The 19,048-nt window shown below is 51.3% G+C and overlaps 1 protein-coding gene across 3 annotated transcripts in view; it reads right to left on the reverse strand.

Moving 5' to 3' along the window:
* Positions 1-12,872, reverse strand: part of HIP1 (huntingtin interacting protein 1) — a 207,594-nt gene extending 194,722 nt beyond the window's left edge. For all 3 annotated transcript variants that reach the window (XM_035280273.3, XM_035280268.3, XM_035280261.3), the window contains exon 1: positions 12,689-12,872. In XM_035280273.3, coding sequence (XP_035136164.3) covers positions 12,689-12,808 — 120 coding nt within the window. In that variant the 5' untranslated portion in view covers positions 12,809-12,872. The remainder of the gene's footprint in view (positions 1-12,688) is intronic.
* Positions 12,873-19,048: the final 6,176 nt, after the last annotated feature.

A 19,048-nucleotide genomic window follows, 5' to 3' on the forward strand; every position in this document is an offset into this window, starting at 1 on the left:
AGGTTCAACACCAACCCTTTCTTTTTATTTTTCCATTTTCTGTTTCAGCGATGGGGGTCTTGCTACATTGCCCAGGCTGCTCTCAAAGTCCTGCCCCCGCCTGTCGGAGTGAGCCGCTGTGCCGGCCTACACCAGCCTTTTATGTTGCTTTTCCTTTGGCTTTATAGATGCCCTATTTTTTGCTTTTGTTTTTTGGAGACAGAGTCTTGCTCTGTTGCCCCAGCTGGAGTGCAGTGCTGCAATTCCAGCTCACTGCAACCTCTGCCTCCTGGGTTCAAGCATTTTTCTGCCTCAGCCTCCCAAGCAGCTGGGAGTTAGGTGCATGCCACCACACTTGGCTGATTTTTGTATTTTGAGTAGAGATGGTGTTTTTCTGTGTTGGCCAGGCTGGTCTCAAACTCCTGACTTCAAGTGATCCGCCCGTCTCAGCCTCCCAAAGTGGCTTTTGTAGACATCTCGTTACAGCAATGCACCGGCCTTTTAAGAGCCCCCGACTCTGGTACCTGATTCTCATTCCACATACCAGGGTATTTGAAACTCCTTTGAAGAGAGCAGCTGAGAGCTCAGTAGAAATGCATGTCCTTAGTTCGCAATGTGAAAGCGGCTCACAGAAGTTTTATAAGCTCAACTATTTCTGAGCCGGAAGGACCCGCCAAAATCTTTTCCAACCTCCTCATTTTGAAACAAGAAGTTCAGTAGCAGAGCCGGATTTCCTCGCTCTCCAGAGAGGGTCCTCATGTTACTCGGGATTCGCCCTCACATCCTTCGTGCCCTGTTGCAAACACCAGCACCTGCATACAGGCCACTGCCAGCCAGCCACATCCAGGTGCCCACGGCACTACCAGTCTCTCTCCCTTCCTGGGAACATCTTCTAGTTCGGCAAGTCCCACCTTAATCAGAAAGAAGCCCTGGGAAGGCCAAAACTATGTTTTAGGAACACTTATAAAGTGCTCTTGCTGGGCGGGGAGGCTTACGCCTGTAAATTCAGGCACTTTGAGAGGCAGAGGTGGGTGGATCATTTGAGGTCAGGAGTTCGAGACCAGCCTGACCAACATGGTGAAACCCCATCTCTACTAAATACAAAAAAAAAAAAAAAAGCCAGGTGTGCTGGTGCACGCCTGTAGTCCCAGCTACTTGGGAGGCTGAGGGAGGAGAATCGGTTGAACCCGGGAGTCAGAGGTTTCAGTGAGCCGAGATCATGCCACTGCACTCCAGCATAGGCAACTAGCGAGACTCCGTCTCGAAAAGTCAAACAAAGAAAAATAAAATATTCTCAACTTTGCAGACACTCAAGTAATCGATCTTCAGCCCTAATTCTGTTTCTAGACCCCAGAGGCTTTGAGTCCGTGGGTTCTACAGGGAACCTCCCAGGGAGCCAGCTAGGCAGGGGGTTCTGTGGCACCCTGGGTGCACATGCCTGGCACACGAGACAGGCACTTGGGAAGAATTAATCACTGCAGAAATCAGAGACAGAGGGAGAGTCTCCAAAATTTGTAAGGGAAAAATCCTCTGCAAGTGGGGGCCTGCCCACGGCACCCAGACCTTCCAACTGTTCTTTGTTTGCACATTTGGCAAACAGGAATGGAGCCTGCCTTGTGCCAGGGCCTACACTGGGCACCAAGACCCAGGTCCTACCCCCAGGAGTTTCCAGCCTGGAAGGGAAGCTGAGATGTGGGCTTGAATGAATGTGAGAACATATGGTGGCTGAGGGCCCTGGCTCACCTGACTACATGATCCGGCTGCTGTCTAGTGGAGGGATGTGGTGTAAGTTAAGGTTGAAAAACGACGGGTCCGGGCGCATGGGTCATGCCTGTAATCCCAGCACTTTGGGAGGCCAAGGCGGGCGGATCACTTGAGGTCAGGAGTTCGAGACTAGCCTGGCCAGCATGGCGAAACCCCCATCTCCACTGAAAATACAAAAATTAGCGGCCGGGTGCAAAGTGACGGGGCCAGGCACAGTGGCTCATGCCTGTAATCCCAGCACTTTGGGAGGCCAAGGCGGGCGGATCACTTGAGGTCAGGAGTTCGAGACTAGCCTGGCAACATGGCGAAACCCCCATCTCCACTGAAAATACAAAAATTAGGGGCCAGGTCCAGTGGCTCACATTTGTAATCCCAGTACTTTGGGAGGCTGAGGCGAGCGGATCACAAGGTCAAGAGATCAAGACCATCCTGGCCAATATGGTAAAACCCCGTCTCTACTAAAAATACAAAAATTAGCTGGGTGTGGTGGCGCGCACCTGTAGTCCCAGCTACTTGGGAGCCTGAGGCAGGAGAATCGATTGAACCCAGGAGGTGGAGGTTGCAGTAAAACAAGATCATGCCATTCATTGCACTCTGCCTTGGCAAGACAGCGAGACTCCATCACAAATAATAAATAAATAAAATAATAATTAATAAATAAATAGTTAGGTGTGGTGGTACACACCTATAGTCCCAGCTACTAGGGAGGCTGAGGCAGGAGAATCGCTTGAACCCAGGAGGTGGAGGTTGCAGTGAGCTGAGATGGCGACACTGCCCTCCAGCCTGGGTGACACAGCAAGACTCTGTCTCAAAGAAAACAAACAAAAAAAGGACAGGGACCAGGGACCTTGACGGTGCCACATCAGGCAGGGAGGCAGTTTTTGAAAAACGCCAGTCATAATAAATGTAGTTGTTGGTGAGGGGGCGTGCAGGGTGCGGGAGTGGGGCAGGAAACTACCTGTGGGGTACTATGCTCACTACCTAGGTGACGGGATCATTCATACACCAAGCCTCAGCGACACGTGGTTTACCCATGTAACAAACCTGCGCACATACGCTCTGAACCTAAGAGTCGAGAAAAAAAAATGCAGAGGACACAGTAAACAAACAAACACACATACACACAATTCTAACAAGTGAATAAAAATAGAAACTAGAACAGAAAAAAAAAGCATTGTTGGGGCCAAGTGCAGTGGCTCATGTCTACGGACCCAGCAATTTGGGAGGCTGAAGCAGGAGGATCGCTTGAGGCCAAATGATTGAGACAAGCCTGGGCAATATAGTGAGATCAGGTCTCTACAGAAGAAAAACTTTAATTAGCTGGGTGTGGCAGCACATGCCTGTAGTCCCAGCTACTCAGGAGGCTGAGGTGGGAGGACTGCTTGAGCCCAAGAGTTTGAGGCTGTAGTGAGCTATGATGGCATCACTGCATTCCAGCCTGGGCAACATAGCAAGACCCTATCTCTTAAAAAACAAGAATGATGGGCACAGCGGCTCATGCCTGTAATCCCAGCACTATGGGAGGCTGAGGCAGGCAGATCATTTGCGGTCAGGAGTTCAAGACCAGCCTGGCCAACATGGCAAAGCCCCATCTCTACTAAAAGTATAAAACTTAGCCAGGCATGGTGGCAGGAGCCCATAATCCCAGCTACTCAGGAGGCTGAGGCAGGACAATCACTTTAACCCGGAAGGCAGAGTTTGCAGTGACCCAAGATCGTGCCACTGCACTCCAGCCTAGGCAACAAGAGGAGACTTCACCCCTTAAAAAAAAATGCAAAGTTGGATTTGAGGGACACTGTGTCCAAGACAGATGATTTAGTAGGCAGGCAGGGTGACAAAAATCCAGGCAAGAGATAATAAGAACAGGAATTGCAAGAAATGCAGGATGAGTGGGCGAGAGGAGCCTCGAAGAGGCTCTCAACAGGATGCGGCTGTGAGGGCCGGAGGGAGGGAGGGCTCAGAATTGATGCCAGAGGCAAGGTGGTGACCACCGTCCTGCCATGGGGCTGCCCGAGGTGGTACAGATGTGCAGTGGGAAGTGGCACTCACGCTGGGAAGTCAGGAGGGAGAGGAGGGAGTCAGTGTCACAGAAGTGAGAAGAGAAACCTCAGACAGAGGTGAGGGCGAAGGAAGTGGACAGGAGGTAAAAGAGAAGTGGGGTGAGGATAGTGCCTTGGGGACCCCAAGTGTCAAAAGGAGGAAGGAGGAAGACAGCAGAGGGTGCTAGGCAGTGACAGAGAGACAGACGGAGAGCATAGCTATCAACGCCTAAAGCTTCAATTTCCTCCTCTGTCAAATAAGAATTTTTTTTTTTTTTTTGTGATGGAATTTTGCTCTTGTTGCCCAGGCTGGAGTGCAGTGGCATGATCTCGACTCACTGCAACCTCCGCCTCTTGGGTTCAAGCGATTCTCCTGCCTCAGCCTCCCGAGTAGCTGGGATTACAGGCATGTACCACCAGGCCTGAGCTAAAATAGGGATTCTAATTCATACATATGTTGCAAAGATTGAGAAGGATAGCTCACGTAAGGCCTTTACCACCTTCACACAGTACGTGGGCAGTACATATTTTTTTTTTTAGACAGGGTCTTGCTCTATTGCCCAGGCTGGACTGCAGTGGTGTGTTCTTGGCTCACTGCAACCTCCCCGCCTCCCAGGTTCAAGCAATTCTCCTGCCTCAGCCTCCTGAGTAGCTGGGATTACAGGTGCCTGCCACCACACCTAGCTAATTTTTGTATTTTTAGTAGAGACGGGGTTTCACCAGGTCGGCCAGGATGGTTTTGATCTCCTGACCTCAGGTGATCCGCCCGCGCTAGCCTCCCAAAGGGCTGGGATTACAGGCGTGAGCCACCGTGCACGGCCAGCAAATGTTAACTATTATCATTCCCGTCACTGGGAAGAAACCCAGAACAGTACAAAACCAGCGACCAAAAGAAAGTTCTTAACTTCCTTCTTTCGTTTTTCAATACCCATTAAGTGAGCAAGGTGGGAGAGACAGGAGGGCACAGAACTTTAAGAAGCCAGCTCTGGGCTAAGAGCAATGGCTCACACCTGTAATCCCAGCACTTTGGGAGGCCAGTGCGGGCGGATCACTTAAGGTCAGGAGTTTGAGACCACACTGACCAACATGGTGAAACCCTGTCTCTACTAAATATACAAAAATTAGCCAGGATTGCTGGCGGGCACCTGGGATCCCAGCTACTCCGGAGGCTGAGGTGAGAGAATCACTTGAACTCAGGAGACCAGAGGTTGCAGTGAGCCAAGATGGCACCATTGCACTTCAGCCTGGGTGACAGAGGACACTCCATCTCAAAAAAAAAAAAAGATGCCAGCTCCAATTGTCAAGTAAATGGAAAAACAAGGTTCACATGTAGCTCTCCCTTCAAGAAGGCACCTGCTCAGGCTTCAGGCAAGGTGTGACGCCTGTGTGCCCTGCTCCACAGCAGGAGGGGAAGGAGTAGGTTTGAGGCCCAGGGTGCTCCACAGCCTGGCTCTGGGCACTGGCATTTCCCAAGAACAAACCTAAGACACAGATGCTTCTTACCTGCAGGAGACAGGCCTAGTGCCATCTTGGTTTGCTGAGAATAACTGGAACCAACTGAGCCACCCAAAGTCCATGGGATGCCAGGGGTGTGGAATCCATCAGGAACCATGGTCACCATCTTGATCGCACATGAGAACTACCTGGAACTTCGCAAAGTGTCAGTGATCACCAGACCAATGACACAGAGTCCTTATGCAGGGGGCCCAGAGAAACAGTATTTTATTTTATTTTTATTTATTTATTTATTTTTGAGATGGAGTCTTGCACTGTTGCCCAGGCTGTACTGCAGTGGTGCGATCTCGGCTCACTGCAATCTCCACCTCCTGGGTTCAAGCAATTCTCCTGACTCAGCCTCCCACCACCACTTCCAGCTAATTTTTGTATTTTTAGTAGAGACAGGGTTTGACCATGTTGGTCAGGCTGGTCTCGAACTCCAGACTTCATGATCCGCCCACCTCGGCCTCCCAAAGTGTTGGGATTACAGGTGTGAGCCACCATACCTGGCCCTATTTTATATTTTATTTTATTTTAGAGACAGGGTCTCACTGTGTTGCCCAGGCTGGTCTCAAACTCCTGGGCTCAAGTAATCCTCCCGCCTCAGCCTCCCAAAGTGCTGGATCATAAACATGAGCCGCTGCGCCCAGCCCACCCGAAGAGATGTGACTTTCTAAAGGTTTGTCCCCTCCTCTGACTTTTCCTCTAATCCCAGAACTCACAGAGTACTGGTGCTCAAACAGCGTGCACAGACTCCCCGGGGCTCTGGTGAAAACAACAGGCCCTGACTCAGTAGTTCTGGGTGGTGCCCGACACCCTAATGTCCCTGGTGATGCTGATGTTTCGGGGCCCGACCACATGGAGCACCAAGGCCTGTCCCGGAGCCGCACCGCGGCCAGTCCGCCGCCTCCCCGCTGACTCACGAGCCCCCCTGGAAATGGTCTCTCTATCTCATTCATCTCTGTGTCTCCTTCACGGTGTGTGCTCACTAAACGGATGTTGAAGAAATAAACAAACCATGGAGAAAACCATTTTCCAGCTAAGTAAAAACAGACAGGGTATTTTATTTGCCCTGTGATTGGCAGCCCTCCTGGCTGATTCCAGAACCGCCCTCTTGGCCGGCGGGAGGACCGTGTGGTCGAATGGGCCTGATGCTTGGAACCTGGAGTCCTGGCTTTGAGTCCTGGCCCTTCCACTCACCCGTGGGATGACCCTGGGCAAGTTACCAAGCTCTTTGAGTCACGATGTCCTCCTCCATAAAATGAAAATGATAATGACTAATCATCGTGCGGTCCCAATGACGGCTGGGAACATGCTTTATAAACTGTAAAGTACTCCCGATAAGGTCTCCTTATTACAGCTGGTTTCTTTTTTGAGGGCAGGAAGTACTTTTCACTTCCCTAAAGCTGGAAGGTGGCTTGTGATGGATTGGGTGGGGCACACACAAAGGGTCTGGCTGGAGATGGGGACAGTAGCTGGGCCATCAGGCAGGTCAGTGGTGCCTACTCTGGCAGTGACCGTGGCCAGGTGAAATGTGAGGACAGTGCCAGGAGAGCTGAGGAGGCAAGGCTTCCTGGAGGAGGCTGCAGGAGTAGGTACGTAAGCTGGTCTGAGGGTATAGAAGCCGGGACAGAAGGCGGCAGGCAGTGCAGTGACAGTGCTTGGATACCCATGCCGTCTGGCTCTACACTAGGCATGTGAGAGGCCAGGCTAGACCAGCAGCCAACTTGGAGCATCAGGAGAAAACATCAAGTAATTACAGGCCGGGCACAGAGGCTCACACCTGTAATCCCAGCACTTTGGGAAGCCGAGGCGGGAGGACTGTCCGAGTCCTGGAGCTCAACATAGCGAGACTCCATCTCTACAAAAAAAATTTTAGGCTGGGCACAGTGGCTCACACCTGCAATCCCAGCACTTTGGGAGGCTGAGGCGGGTGGATCACCTGAGGTCAGGAGTTCAAGACCAGCCTGGCCAACAAGGTGAGACCACTGTCTCTACTAAAAATTAAAAAAATTAGCCAGGCGTGGTGGCTCACATCTGTAATCCCAGCTTCTTGGGAGGCTAAGGCAGGAGAATCGCTTGAACCTGGGAGGTGGAGGTTGTAGTGAGCCGAGATCGGGCCACTGCACTCCAGCCTGGGTGACAGAGAGAGACTGTCTCACAAAATCAATAAGTAAATTTTAAAGATCAGCTAGGCATGGAGGTGTGCTCCTGTAGCTACTCAGGAGGCTAAGGCGGGAGGATCACTTGAGCCCAGGAGTCCAAGGCAAAAGTGAGCCATGATCATGTCACTGCACTCCAGACTGAACAATAGAGCAAGACCATCTTTTAAAAAAGAAAGAAATTATTAATCTCTCCCGTAGCCCAGGCTGAGCTATCCACCCAGGCCCAGAGTTTCCTTGCTGGCCCCATTCACCACTAACCACGAGCTTCAGGATGTAGGCAAGAGTAAGACACAGACCTGCCCTCAATAAGCTCAGTGTTCACTGGGGGCCGCGGAGAGAAATGACGACAGCACAAGGTCACAGGAGCTAGGAGAGGTCACCAGCCCTGCTAGAGTTCAGAGGAGGGAGTGGCCAATTTTGCCCTTCTCTCTATCCCAGCCAATGAGTCTTGGCTGCACCCACTGAGGAGCTTCTCTGCCTAGTCTAGATGTTTCTTTCTTTGTGTTCCTCTTGCACTGGAATGCCCCATCCCCTCGTCCATCCAGCAGGCACTAACTCATGCTAAAAGATGTGGCTCAGTCCTCAGGCAGAGCTCCAACCCCAAAGCCTGTGCTTCATCCACGTGCTCTTGGTAATTACCGTATTACCTGGTACCTGGTACCACTTCTATCCCCCTAAGGAAGAATTAACCGCAGCCTGTATGATTCCTCACTCTTCCGCTGTCTCGGGTTCGTCTTCCCAGTCAGATTATAACAATAATCACTGGGCCGGGCGCAGTGGCGCAGGCCCACAATCCCAGCACTTTGGGTGGCCGAAGCAGCCTGATCACCTGAGGCCAGGAGATCGAGACCAGCCTGGTCTCTACTAAAAATACAAAAATTAGCCAGGCGCAGTGGCAGGCATCTGTGGTCCCAGCTACTCAGGAGGCTGAGGCAGGAGAATCGCTTAAACCCAAGAGGCAGAGGTTGCAATGAGTCAAGATTGTGCCATTGCACTCCAGCCTGGGCAACAGAGTGAGACTGTCTCAAAAAGAAAAAAAAAAAAAAAAACCAATAGTCATTGAACTAGCGCTCCACAGTTTACAAAATGCCTCCATGCATATTGTTTAACTTAATCCCAATAAACCTGCCAGATGAATATTATCTTTACTTAACCATAAGGAAACCAAGGCTTAGAAAGGCTCGACAATGTCCGTGAGGCCATATGGCCCATATACATGCCCAGCTGTAAGACTCAAATGCCTCCTAGCTCCAATGCCAGCATCTACTCAGTACTCAGAGGCAGCCCAAGGCAGTGGGGAAAGGTTGGGACCACTTCCAGCTGTGTGACTTCTGGTGAGTTACTTAATCTCTCTGTGCCTCGATTTTCCTGAGAGTAAAATCTGGTTGACTGACACCCACCTCGTCCATTCTTGTCAAGATTTAAAAAAATAATACAGGGCTGGGTGCGGTGGCTCACGCCTGTAATCCCAGCACTTTGGGAGGCTGAGGCGGGTGGATCACTTGAGGTCAGGAGTTCGAAACCAGCCTGTCCAACATGGTAAAACCCAGTCTTATTAAAAAAAAAAAAAAAAAAGGATAATACAATGAACTCCTTAGAATGATGTCAAATACAATAATTAGTTAGTTATTATTATACCTTGGCTGATTCTCACGGTCTCTTAACTCATTAAGTTTTTTAGAATTCATTTCTATATCTCATAATATATTGTCCCCTTTGCTTACCAATCTCCGCAGCCTCATAATACATTTGATAGATAGTTATTAAACAAAATAACTTTTTGCAGATTGACTAATGATGGGTTTTAGGGCTGTTCTTTTATTTCTTTTCTTTTTTTTTGAGATGGGGTCTCACTGTGTTGCCCAGGCTGGATTGCAGTGGCGCGATCTTTGCTCACTGCAGCCTCAGCCTCCTGGGCTCGAGCAATTCTCCCGCCTCGGTCTCCAAAGTTACTGGGACAACAGGCACACGCCACCCCGTCCTGCGAATTTTATTTTTTGTAGAGATGGGGTCTTACACTGTTGTCTGGGCTTGTTCTGCTTCTTTACTCTCCTACTCCCCTAAAGAGTTTTCAACCAGAGGCTGAGTGCAGTGGCTCACACCTGAAATCCCAGCACTTTGGGAGGCTGAGATGGGAAGATCGCTTGAGGCTAGCAGTTCAAGATCAGCTTGGGCACACACAGTGACATCCCCATCTCAAAAATAAAAAGATAAAAATAAGAGTTTCAACATCAGAAAAATTCTTTTTCTGCTCCACTCCACATCATCCCTACTCACCTCACCCAGGTCAAATCTGGCCAGTCACATGTCCCACAGAATGTAAAACACCAGAAAACACTGACCTAGACTATCCTGTTGGGCTGTCCCTGGATAGCAAGAAAACATGCCACTCATGGGTGGAAACTTTCACAAACCTAATTTCTATCACTGTTATGGGTCAAACTCTTATGCATATTTCTCTTGCTCTAGTTTTTACTTATTTGAGACTCTAGAAGAAATGGGTTGTTATAAAATAATATCTATTTATTTATTTTGAGATGGAGTCTAGCTCTGTCGCCCAGGCTGGAGTGCAGTGGCACAATCTTGGCTGACTGCAACCTCCACCTCCCGGGTTCAAGCGATTCTCCTGCCTCAGTCTCCCGAGTAGCTGGGACTACAGGTGCTCGCCACCAGATCCAGCTAATTTTTGTATTTTTAGTAGACATAGGGTTTCACTGTGTTGGCCAGGCTGGTCTCGAACTCCTGACTGTGATCCACCCACCTTGGCCTCCCAAAGTGCTGGGATTACAAGCTTGAGCCACTGCACCTGGTCTGTTTATTTTCTTACTTCATTTATTTAAAAACAACAATAGGCTGGGTGCCATGGGTCACGCCTATAGTCCCGGCACTTTGGAAGGCAGAAGCAGGAGGATCGCTAAAGACTAGGAGTTTGAGACCAATCTGGGCAACACAGTGAGACCCCATCTCTACAAAAATATAAAAATAAAAGGAATATACACACTGTTTCATGGAGCAAGAAGCCTCATACAACCAGGCAGCTAGCAGACGCACTAACATCCAAGACAGACAGAAAACTTCCTTCTTTTCAGGGGTCTGGTCCATGAAATCAGAGAACAAGCCTCAAACCCAGCTGGATCCTGGGAGGCAGAAGTGAAATGAATGACCATCTGCCACTTCCCTCCTGGGATAGGATCACCAGGTAGGGGAGACCCCCTGCCTCACACCATTCAGACACACCTGCGTGGGGCCACCTTCTCTTCTCCTTTTTCTTTTCTTTTTTTTTTTTTTAGAGATAGGGTCTCACTGCCTCACACCATTCAGACACACCTGCGTGGGGCCACCTTCTCTTCTCCTTTTTCTTTTCTTTTTTTTTTTTTTGTTGTTGTAGAGACAGTGTCTCATTTTGTCACCCAGGCTGGAGTGGCACAATCAGAGCTCACTGCAGCTTCAACCTCCTGGGCTCAACCTCCTGCCTCAGCCTCTCGAATAGCTGGGACTACAGGTATATGCCAACTCCAGGTTAATTGAAAATTTTTTTTAAAAATAGAGGCAGGATCTCATCGTGTTGCCCAGGCTCATCTCAAACTCCTGGGCTCAAGTAATCCTCCCACCTTGGCCTCCCAAAGTGCAGGGATTACAGGTGTGAGCTACTGCACCCAGCCTATTATTTTATTTTTTGTAGATACATGGTTTCACTATGTTGCCCCGGTGTGGGGTAGGGCAGCTCAGGCAAAGATTTTCAGAATAAGAAGAGGATGAAGTTCTCTGGGGGTGGAAAGGTTTATTCTTTTTTGTTTTTGTTTTTGTTTGAGACGGAGTTTTGCTCTTGTTGCCCAGGCTGGAGTGCAGTGGTATAATCTCAGCTTACTGCAACCTTCAACTCCCAGGTTCAAGAAACTTTCCTGCCCCAGCCTCCCAAGTAGCTGGGATTACGGTCGTCCACCGGCTAATTTTTTGTATTTTTAGTAGAGATGGGTTTTCACCATGTTGGCCAGGCTGGTCTCGAACTCCGGACCTCAGGTGATCCACCAGCCTAGACGTCCCAAAGTGCTGGGCGTGAGGTATCACACTATGCCAAAAGCTTTATTCTTTGAAAGATTCCATATACAGAACCCTCAGTCAGATTCTCACATCTTTTCTAACTCAAATCCCAAAGCACTTTCCCTCCAACCGTGTCTAGGGGAAGTATTCCTTACACATCAGGGGACCAGCCTCTGGCAGTGGGGGACCCAACTGGGTCTTCAAAGGTTCCACTCTGAGCGCAAGAGTGTAGAACAAATCTGCCCCTCCAACATCGGCACTGGGATTAAAAGAAGCGTTGTACTCTTTGAAATGGATTTTACATACAAATGAACGGATGAACAACATCAACATGTCAGCTTAATTCAGTCCAATCAATACACCAGGCATTAAAAACTCGGAGGTAAAAATGGATTGTGGCTTTTTGTTGATGACAATGAGGAATTTTGGCCCCGAGCCCTGGTCAGGCAGGACAAATAGGGCAGTCTGCCTAGTAGCTGTCAGGCACATCTTGGCGAATAAAACCAAAACCCCAAATCAGGGCTTGGGGCACCATGGAGCACAGTGGTTTCCACTTTTGCCCCCAAAGTCATTTTCCCAGCTTGGCCACACTTTGCATTTCCTGCATTCCTTTTCCCTGCTCCGACCCTTCGTCGCGGCCTCAGAGCTGACAGCTGGGGCTGGCCAGAGCCAAACAAGAGGCAACGAGAAAGGGGGATGCTGAGGGGTGCAGGTTGGAAGGGGATGTCAGTGCAACCAAGAAGTGATAGGAGGGGAGGAGAGGTCCCTTCACCCTTCACACTCCCAGTCCGGCGCCCCCACTCTCCGCCCCCACACGTGAGTCTCCAAGTGGCTCCCGTGCGCTTCCGCTGTTTAGGGGCACCCTTTCCATTCCGTCCCTTTTCAGTTCCTTCCCCCCCTCACCTCCCCTTGGGACCCCTGCCGGGTCCCCAGCCGCTCAGGCTCCGCTTGGCCGCACGCATCCTGCCTTCTCCTCCTAGCCCGCCCCTGACCCTCCTGCCCTTCTCCCCAGGCCAGCTGGGATACCCTGGGGTCCCCGACATTCCTGGGATCGCCCAGATCTGTACGCCAATGTCCCCGCTCACGACCCCCTCGCTCCGTCCTCAACTGGGGCCTGCAAGACTCCTATTCCCTTCAAAGCCCTTCCCGGACACCGCGTCCCTCAGGGTGCCCCAGGGATGCCCCGGGGTCCCCCGTCCTCACCTGAGTCCGCTCGAAGCTCTCGCGCTCCGCCGCCTCCAGCCCGGCGCCGACCCCGCGCCGGCTCAGCACCTTGGGCAGCGGGTTGGGCACCTGCTTCATGGAGCTGGCCATCCGATCCATGTCGCCGTGAGGAGCCGAGTCTGGGGCCCTCGGTCGCCCCGGGATCCCCACCGCACCGCCCGCCCCGCCCTACCCGCGGGGATCCGGCGTTAACGGGACGGCTCCCGCCTGCTATTGGCTGTGAGTTCTGCCAGTCTTCTTGAGACCCCGCCCCTTTCCGAAAGGCTTCCCCGCCCGCCCCCTCCCCAACCGAAGCCCCTCTGCGGGTCAGCCCCGACTGGCCCCTTGGGGCCTCGAGGCGCGCGGTGACTGGTCTGGAGTCCTGTCAGTCACCGGGGCCCGGCCGTTCGCGGCGGGGCCGGGGCGGGGTGCGGCCGGAGCGGGGCCTGGACGGGGCGGGGCCTGGGGGCGGGCTGCCCTGATCTGCCCTCGCTCGCCCCGCCCCCGCCCGCGCACCACCCTCTCCTCCCAGCGCCCGCGGTCCCCGCGCGCCCAGAGCGCGCTGCCCTCCGCCGAGCGCCGCCCACTGCCCTGCCTGCTCCTGCTGGGGGTGCCCCGCGAGGGCCCGGGGTGGTAGGCGGGGATCACGCAGGCTGGGAAGTGGGGCCTCCCCTGGGGGAATCCCGGCCCGTCTGCGAATAGCTCGTTAGCTCTTTCCGGGCCTGGGACCGGGGAGCGCCGGACCAGCTCCGCGGCCGCAGCCCCGAGAAGCGCAGCCCGGCAGGCTGGCGCAGCGTGGGCGCCTGGCCGGACCCGACCTCAGTGGGTAGCCGCCTCCACCCAGCCTCCAGGCTTCCCATCCTGCCCCTGTCCATGCCTTCTGCAAGGATCGCAGAGCCCAGGTCCGGGAGCTCAGGGCCGAGTCCGCGGGCACCTTCCAGGACCTCCCTTCCAAACCTCATCAAATGAATCCGTCAGAACTTATTTGTTGGTAGAAAGCCCTACAGGCACTTTCTGTTTTATCTTAGGCTCTGAGGCGCGCATCGCATCCTGCTCAGACGTCAGCCAGGGTACCAGCAGGCAGAGAGAAGTGTGATGCTTAGCAGAGACTCTGGAGAAAGTTCAAGGTTTTGGTTAAATTCCAATTTAGGTATTTTTGTTTGTTTTCATTTGGAGTCAGTCTCTCCCTCTGTCGCCCAGGCTGGAGTGTAGATCATAACACATCGTGGCCTTGAGCTCCTGGGCCCTAGCGATTTTCCTGCCTCGGCCTCTCGAGTAGCTGGGACTACAGGTGCACGCCACCACGCTTGGCTAATTTTTTTGCAGAGATAGAGTCTTCCTATGTTGTCCAGATTGGTCTCGAACTCCTCGCCTCAAGCGAGCCTCCCACCTTGGCTTCCCAAAGTGCTGTGATTACAGAAGTGAGCCACAGCACTTGGTGTAGATGCATTTTTTTAAAGTTATTTGAAACTCAAAGTAATGAATGGCACCTTTAGGCATAACAATTTGGTGATTCAAGTGTATTTTTTTTTTAATTTGATCAGGCAAGGTGACTCACACTTGTCATCGCAGCGCTTTGGGAGGCTGAGGCAGATGGACTGCTTGAGCTCAGGAGTTTGAAACTAGCATGGGCAACAGAGCAAGGCCCCATCTGTACAACACATTTTAGAATTAGTTGGGTGTGGTGGTGCAAGCCTGTAGTCCCAGCCACTCTCAAGGCAGGAGGACTACTAGAGCCAGGGAGGCAGAGGCCATAGTGAGCAAAGATCCGGCCACTGCCCTCCAGCCTGGGAGACAGAGCGAGACCCCATCTCAAAAAAAAAAAAAAATTACTTCTTTGTAGTGAAAGGAACGTTGCTGGGTTGCCCAGGCTGGTCACGATCTCCTAGGCTCAAGTGATCCTACCACCTCAGCCTCCCAAAGCACTGGGATTACAGGTATGAGCCATCCTGCCCCGACATTTGGGGGGGGGGTCGGGGGGGAGGGAGTCTTGCATTGTTGCTGGGCTGGAGTGCAATGGCGTGATCTCAGCTCACTGCAACCTCCACCTCCTAGGTTCAAGCGATTCTCCTGCCTCAGCCTCCCAAGTAGCTAGGAGTACAGGTGCCCAATACCATGCCCTGCTAATTTTTTATATTTTTAGTAGAGATGGGTTTCGCTATGTTGGTCAGCTGGCCTCCAACTCCTGATCTCGTGATCCGCTCGCCTCAGTCTTCCAAAGTGCTGGGATTATAGGCGTGAGCCACTGCACCTGGCTTTTTTTTTTAATTAATAAGAGCGTTTGGTAAAAATTCACACATCAGTAGAGAAGTGAAAAGGAGGCAGGCATTTGCAGTTACCAGGGAGCCACTGAAGGCTTTTGCTCAGACATTTGCACTGAGGAGCTTACATTGTGGGATGGATTGTGGGGGCCTGATGGAAGGGAGGAAATCAATGGGGACCTCTAGCATTGATGAGAGGCTATGAGGGCCTAGAAGAGAAACGCGAGGAGGAAGTTCTGTCTCATGGGAGGTTACCCAAATAAGACCTGGACACGGGGATCGGGGATGGGCGATGGCAGTGCCATTCAGGCTACATTTGCATGGCAAGGACTGGACTGGTTTCACCCTTACTTAGATTGTGTTTCTGTGGGAGGCTTTGTGAGTACCCCCTCCCCTGGCTTTCTTTGGGAGAGATTAGATGTCACCTGATTCTTTGTGTCAGTGGAGAGGCAGATGACAATTAACAGAGTGTGAGAACGCAGTTCGGATGCTGACAGAGGAAGAGGCAATGACCTTGGCCGGGCGCAGTGGCTCACGCCCGTAATCTCAGCACTTTGGAAGGCCAAGGCAGGGGGACCAGTTGAGGCCTGGAGTTTGACTGGCCAACATGGTGAAACTCTGTCTACTGAAAATATAAAAATTAGCTGGGTGTGGTGGCGCGTGCCTGTAATCCCAGCTACTTGGGAGGCTGAGGCAGGAGAATAACTTGAACCCGGGAGGTTGAGGCTGCAGTGAGCAGAGACTGCGCCATTGAAGTCCAGCCTGGGCAACAGAGTGAGACACTGCCTCCAAAAAAAAAGCTCGATTTAATTTTAATTAGTTAATTTTTTTTTCCAAGCTAAACTGTATCCAGCTTTATTAAAGATATTTTCCATAAACAATCATGGTATTTCAGGCAGGACATGGGCAATCATTAACAGCATACAACAGCTTTCAAACTCCCTTCTTTGATGGACCACCAAAACTCAGAAAGCCACTATAAATCCCAATGAAGTCCTCATGTGATGCTCTGAACAGGGAAACCTTAGAGTGAGGGTTGACATTTCACATTTAGCGTGTTGTTTAACAGCTTTTCACGAGCCGACCCTGACTTTCAGGAAGTGAAATGAAATGGCAGAATTTAGCTGAAGATCCACAGTCTAGAAATGGAATCACTGCTCTTTTGACAGGTGCCATCTCAGTGGCATCACTGGCAAGTCCAGATTGCCTGACACAGTGTAACCAATGACTGGGGGTCAGGTCCCAACAGATGCCTGGGCTTAAGGGAGTTAAGTCTATGCTGAAAGACCGAAAGGGAGAAGAGGACATAAAAGCGAATTTGTTTTTCATACCGCAAGGCTTTTGTGTGCCAAGGTGGCCGTGTGTGTCAAAGTCAGGGAATCCCTCCTCCTGGGAGCCAAGAGGAAGTCTCTCAAAACTAGAAGGGAAAGTCGTTTCCCCACAACAATCCAGCTTTGGAGACATTCTGTTAGTGAGTGACATATGCCCCTTCCCCCAAAACAGCAATGAAGTGTTCTGTGTGCTAACAACATAGCTTAAAAAAAAAAAAGTAAAACAAAATTCTGCATTTTTATAAAACTTGATAAAAAACAGTATTTCGAACTGTACAGTCACCAGAAGTACACAGTAATCAAAAATGCACACACTTCACTCGGCGTCTCCAGCACCTTCGGCTTCCTGCGCCTGGTCTGTTTGGGCGTCTCCGTTTCCTGCAGGGTTATTCCCTTCCTTGCCAGCATCAGCTTTTCCCTTTGGGCACCTTCTCTCCCTTCGCAGGGGCCTCTTTAGGCGTGGGCTCTGGCTTGGGAGGAGCAGGTTTAGCAGACAGCCTCGCGGATCTTCTCTGCGGTTCGTCCTTCACCTTGGCTTTATCTCCTTCAGCCTTTCTCTAGGGCGTGGTGGCGACGGCGGCGGCGGGACTAGGCGCTGGGCGCGGGATGCAGCGGCGCGTGGGCTTCGGTCGGTCCGGGGGTCGTGCTCGCCTCCTCGTCTTCCAATTTATTTATCTATTTAGAGACAGGGTATAGTGACTTCCCACTGTTCCAGCAATCCCCGGTGCTTTACCAATTTGCCCATTCTGGTTGATTCCTTTATTACACCTTTGTACATAGTTCCTTCCTCTTTGTTTTTTTGTTTTTTTTTTTTAAGAAACAGGCTCTCACTCTGTAGCCCGGGCTGTAGGCCAGTGGTGCCTTCGCACCGCACTGCAGCCTCAAACGCTTGGGTTCAAGTGATCCCCCTGCCTCAGCCTCCCAGAACACTGGGCTTATAGACATGAGCCACCAAGCTTGGCCTGACCTCAATTTTGTTTTTATTTATTATGAGACGGTGTTTTGCTCTTGTCGCCCAGGCTGGAGTGCAATGGCACAATCTTGGCTCACCGCAACTTCTGCCTCCTGGGCTCAAGGGATCCTCCTATCTCAGCCTCCCAAGGAGCTGTGATTACAGCCATGCACCATCACACTTGGCTTTTTTTTTTTTTTTTTTTTTTTGAGACAGGGTCTTACTCTATTGCCCAGGCTGGAGTACAGTGGCTCAATCTCAGCTCAGTGCAACCTCCACCTCCCGGGTTCAAGAGATTCTCTTGCCTCAGTCTCCTCAGTAGCTGGGATTACAGGCACCCACCACCGTGCTCATCTGATTTTTGTATATTTATTTATTTATTTGTATTTATTTATTTATGATGGAGTCTTGCTCTCTGGCCTAGGCTGGAGTGCAGTGGCACCATCTCAGCTCACTGCAGCCTCCGCCTGCCAGGTTCAACCGATTCTCCTGCCTCAGCCTCCAGAGTAGCTGGGATTACAGTACCCACCACCACTCCTGGCTAATTTTTGTATCTTAATACAGATGGGGTTTCACCACATTGGCCAGGCTGGTCAAGAAATCATGATCCACCTACCTCAGCCTCCCAAAATGCTGGGATTATAGGCATGTGCCACCGCGCTGGGCTCGCTCTCTCTCTCTCTCCCTCCCTCTCTCTCTCTCCCTCCTTCCCTCCCTCCCTCCCTCCCTCCCTCCTTCCCTCTCTCTCTCTCTGTCTCTCTCCCCCCACCACCACCACATCTACTTTGATTTTCTGCTAGTGTCCCCATTGGCTAAACCCAGTTGGAAGCCAAGGGCAAGGATGATGTGGTGTGTGCTGTCTGTATCCCTTCCAGGCACAGAGCCAGCTGGAGAGCGTGGAGAGCTGGGTCTGGAGAGGCAGAAATTTTTAGCACAGAGGATTCTCAGGGGTGTACCTCCAAGGAAGAACACCAGAGATGCGGACGAGACACTTAATAACATTACCTCTTTGAGCCCGTTCTCTGTCTTGTGCCCTCCTCACTCTGTGGACCCAGATTTATGACCCTTTGCCCAGAGTCGATGCCTTCAATAAACATGGCCCCTTTAAGCAGGGATTAAGGGATCAGCCTAGTTCTTAGTAGAATAAACCAGAAGAGGAATCAGGAATTTGTGGTTTGGAGGCACCCTGTGGAGAAAGGACTCAGCAGAGTTACCTTCCTCTGAGAAACTCGGAGTTAAAACGAAGGATCTCGCACTTCCTTGCCTTAGCAAAACCCTTTGCCAAGAGTTGAGGGAAACCTCTCCCGGGATATAAACTACAAGACACTGTGAGATGCATTTAACTCTGACCTTCTCTTCCAGCAATTTAGGAAACAATTCTTGTACTTTTATTTTGATGGGGGGTGGGCGGGGACAGGGTCTCACTCTCTCACCCAGGCTGCAGTGCAGTGGCGCCATCACTGCTTACTACAGCCTCAGCTCCGAGGGTTGCTCAAACAATCCCCACTTAGCTGGGAACACTGGTGAGTACCACCATGTTCAGCTCATTTATATTTTAATTTTTGGGGGGGAGGGTACAGATTAGTGTGCAATGGTGGGATCTTAGCTCACTGCAACCTCCACCTCCCAGGTTCAAGCGATTCTCCGGCCTCAGCCTCCTGAGTAGCTGGGATTACAGGCCCCCACCACCATGCCTGGCTAATTTTGTATTTTTAGGAGACAGGGTTTCTCTATGTTGGTCAGGCTAGTCTCGGACTCCCGACCTCAGGTGATCCACCCGTCTCAGCCTCCCAAAGTGCTGGATTACAGGCATGAG

This window comes from Callithrix jacchus, chromosome 2 (genome assembly GCF_049354715.1).
Source record: "Callithrix jacchus isolate 240 chromosome 2, calJac240_pri, whole genome shotgun sequence".
Taxonomy (NCBI): domain Eukaryota; kingdom Metazoa; phylum Chordata; class Mammalia; order Primates; family Cebidae; genus Callithrix; species Callithrix jacchus.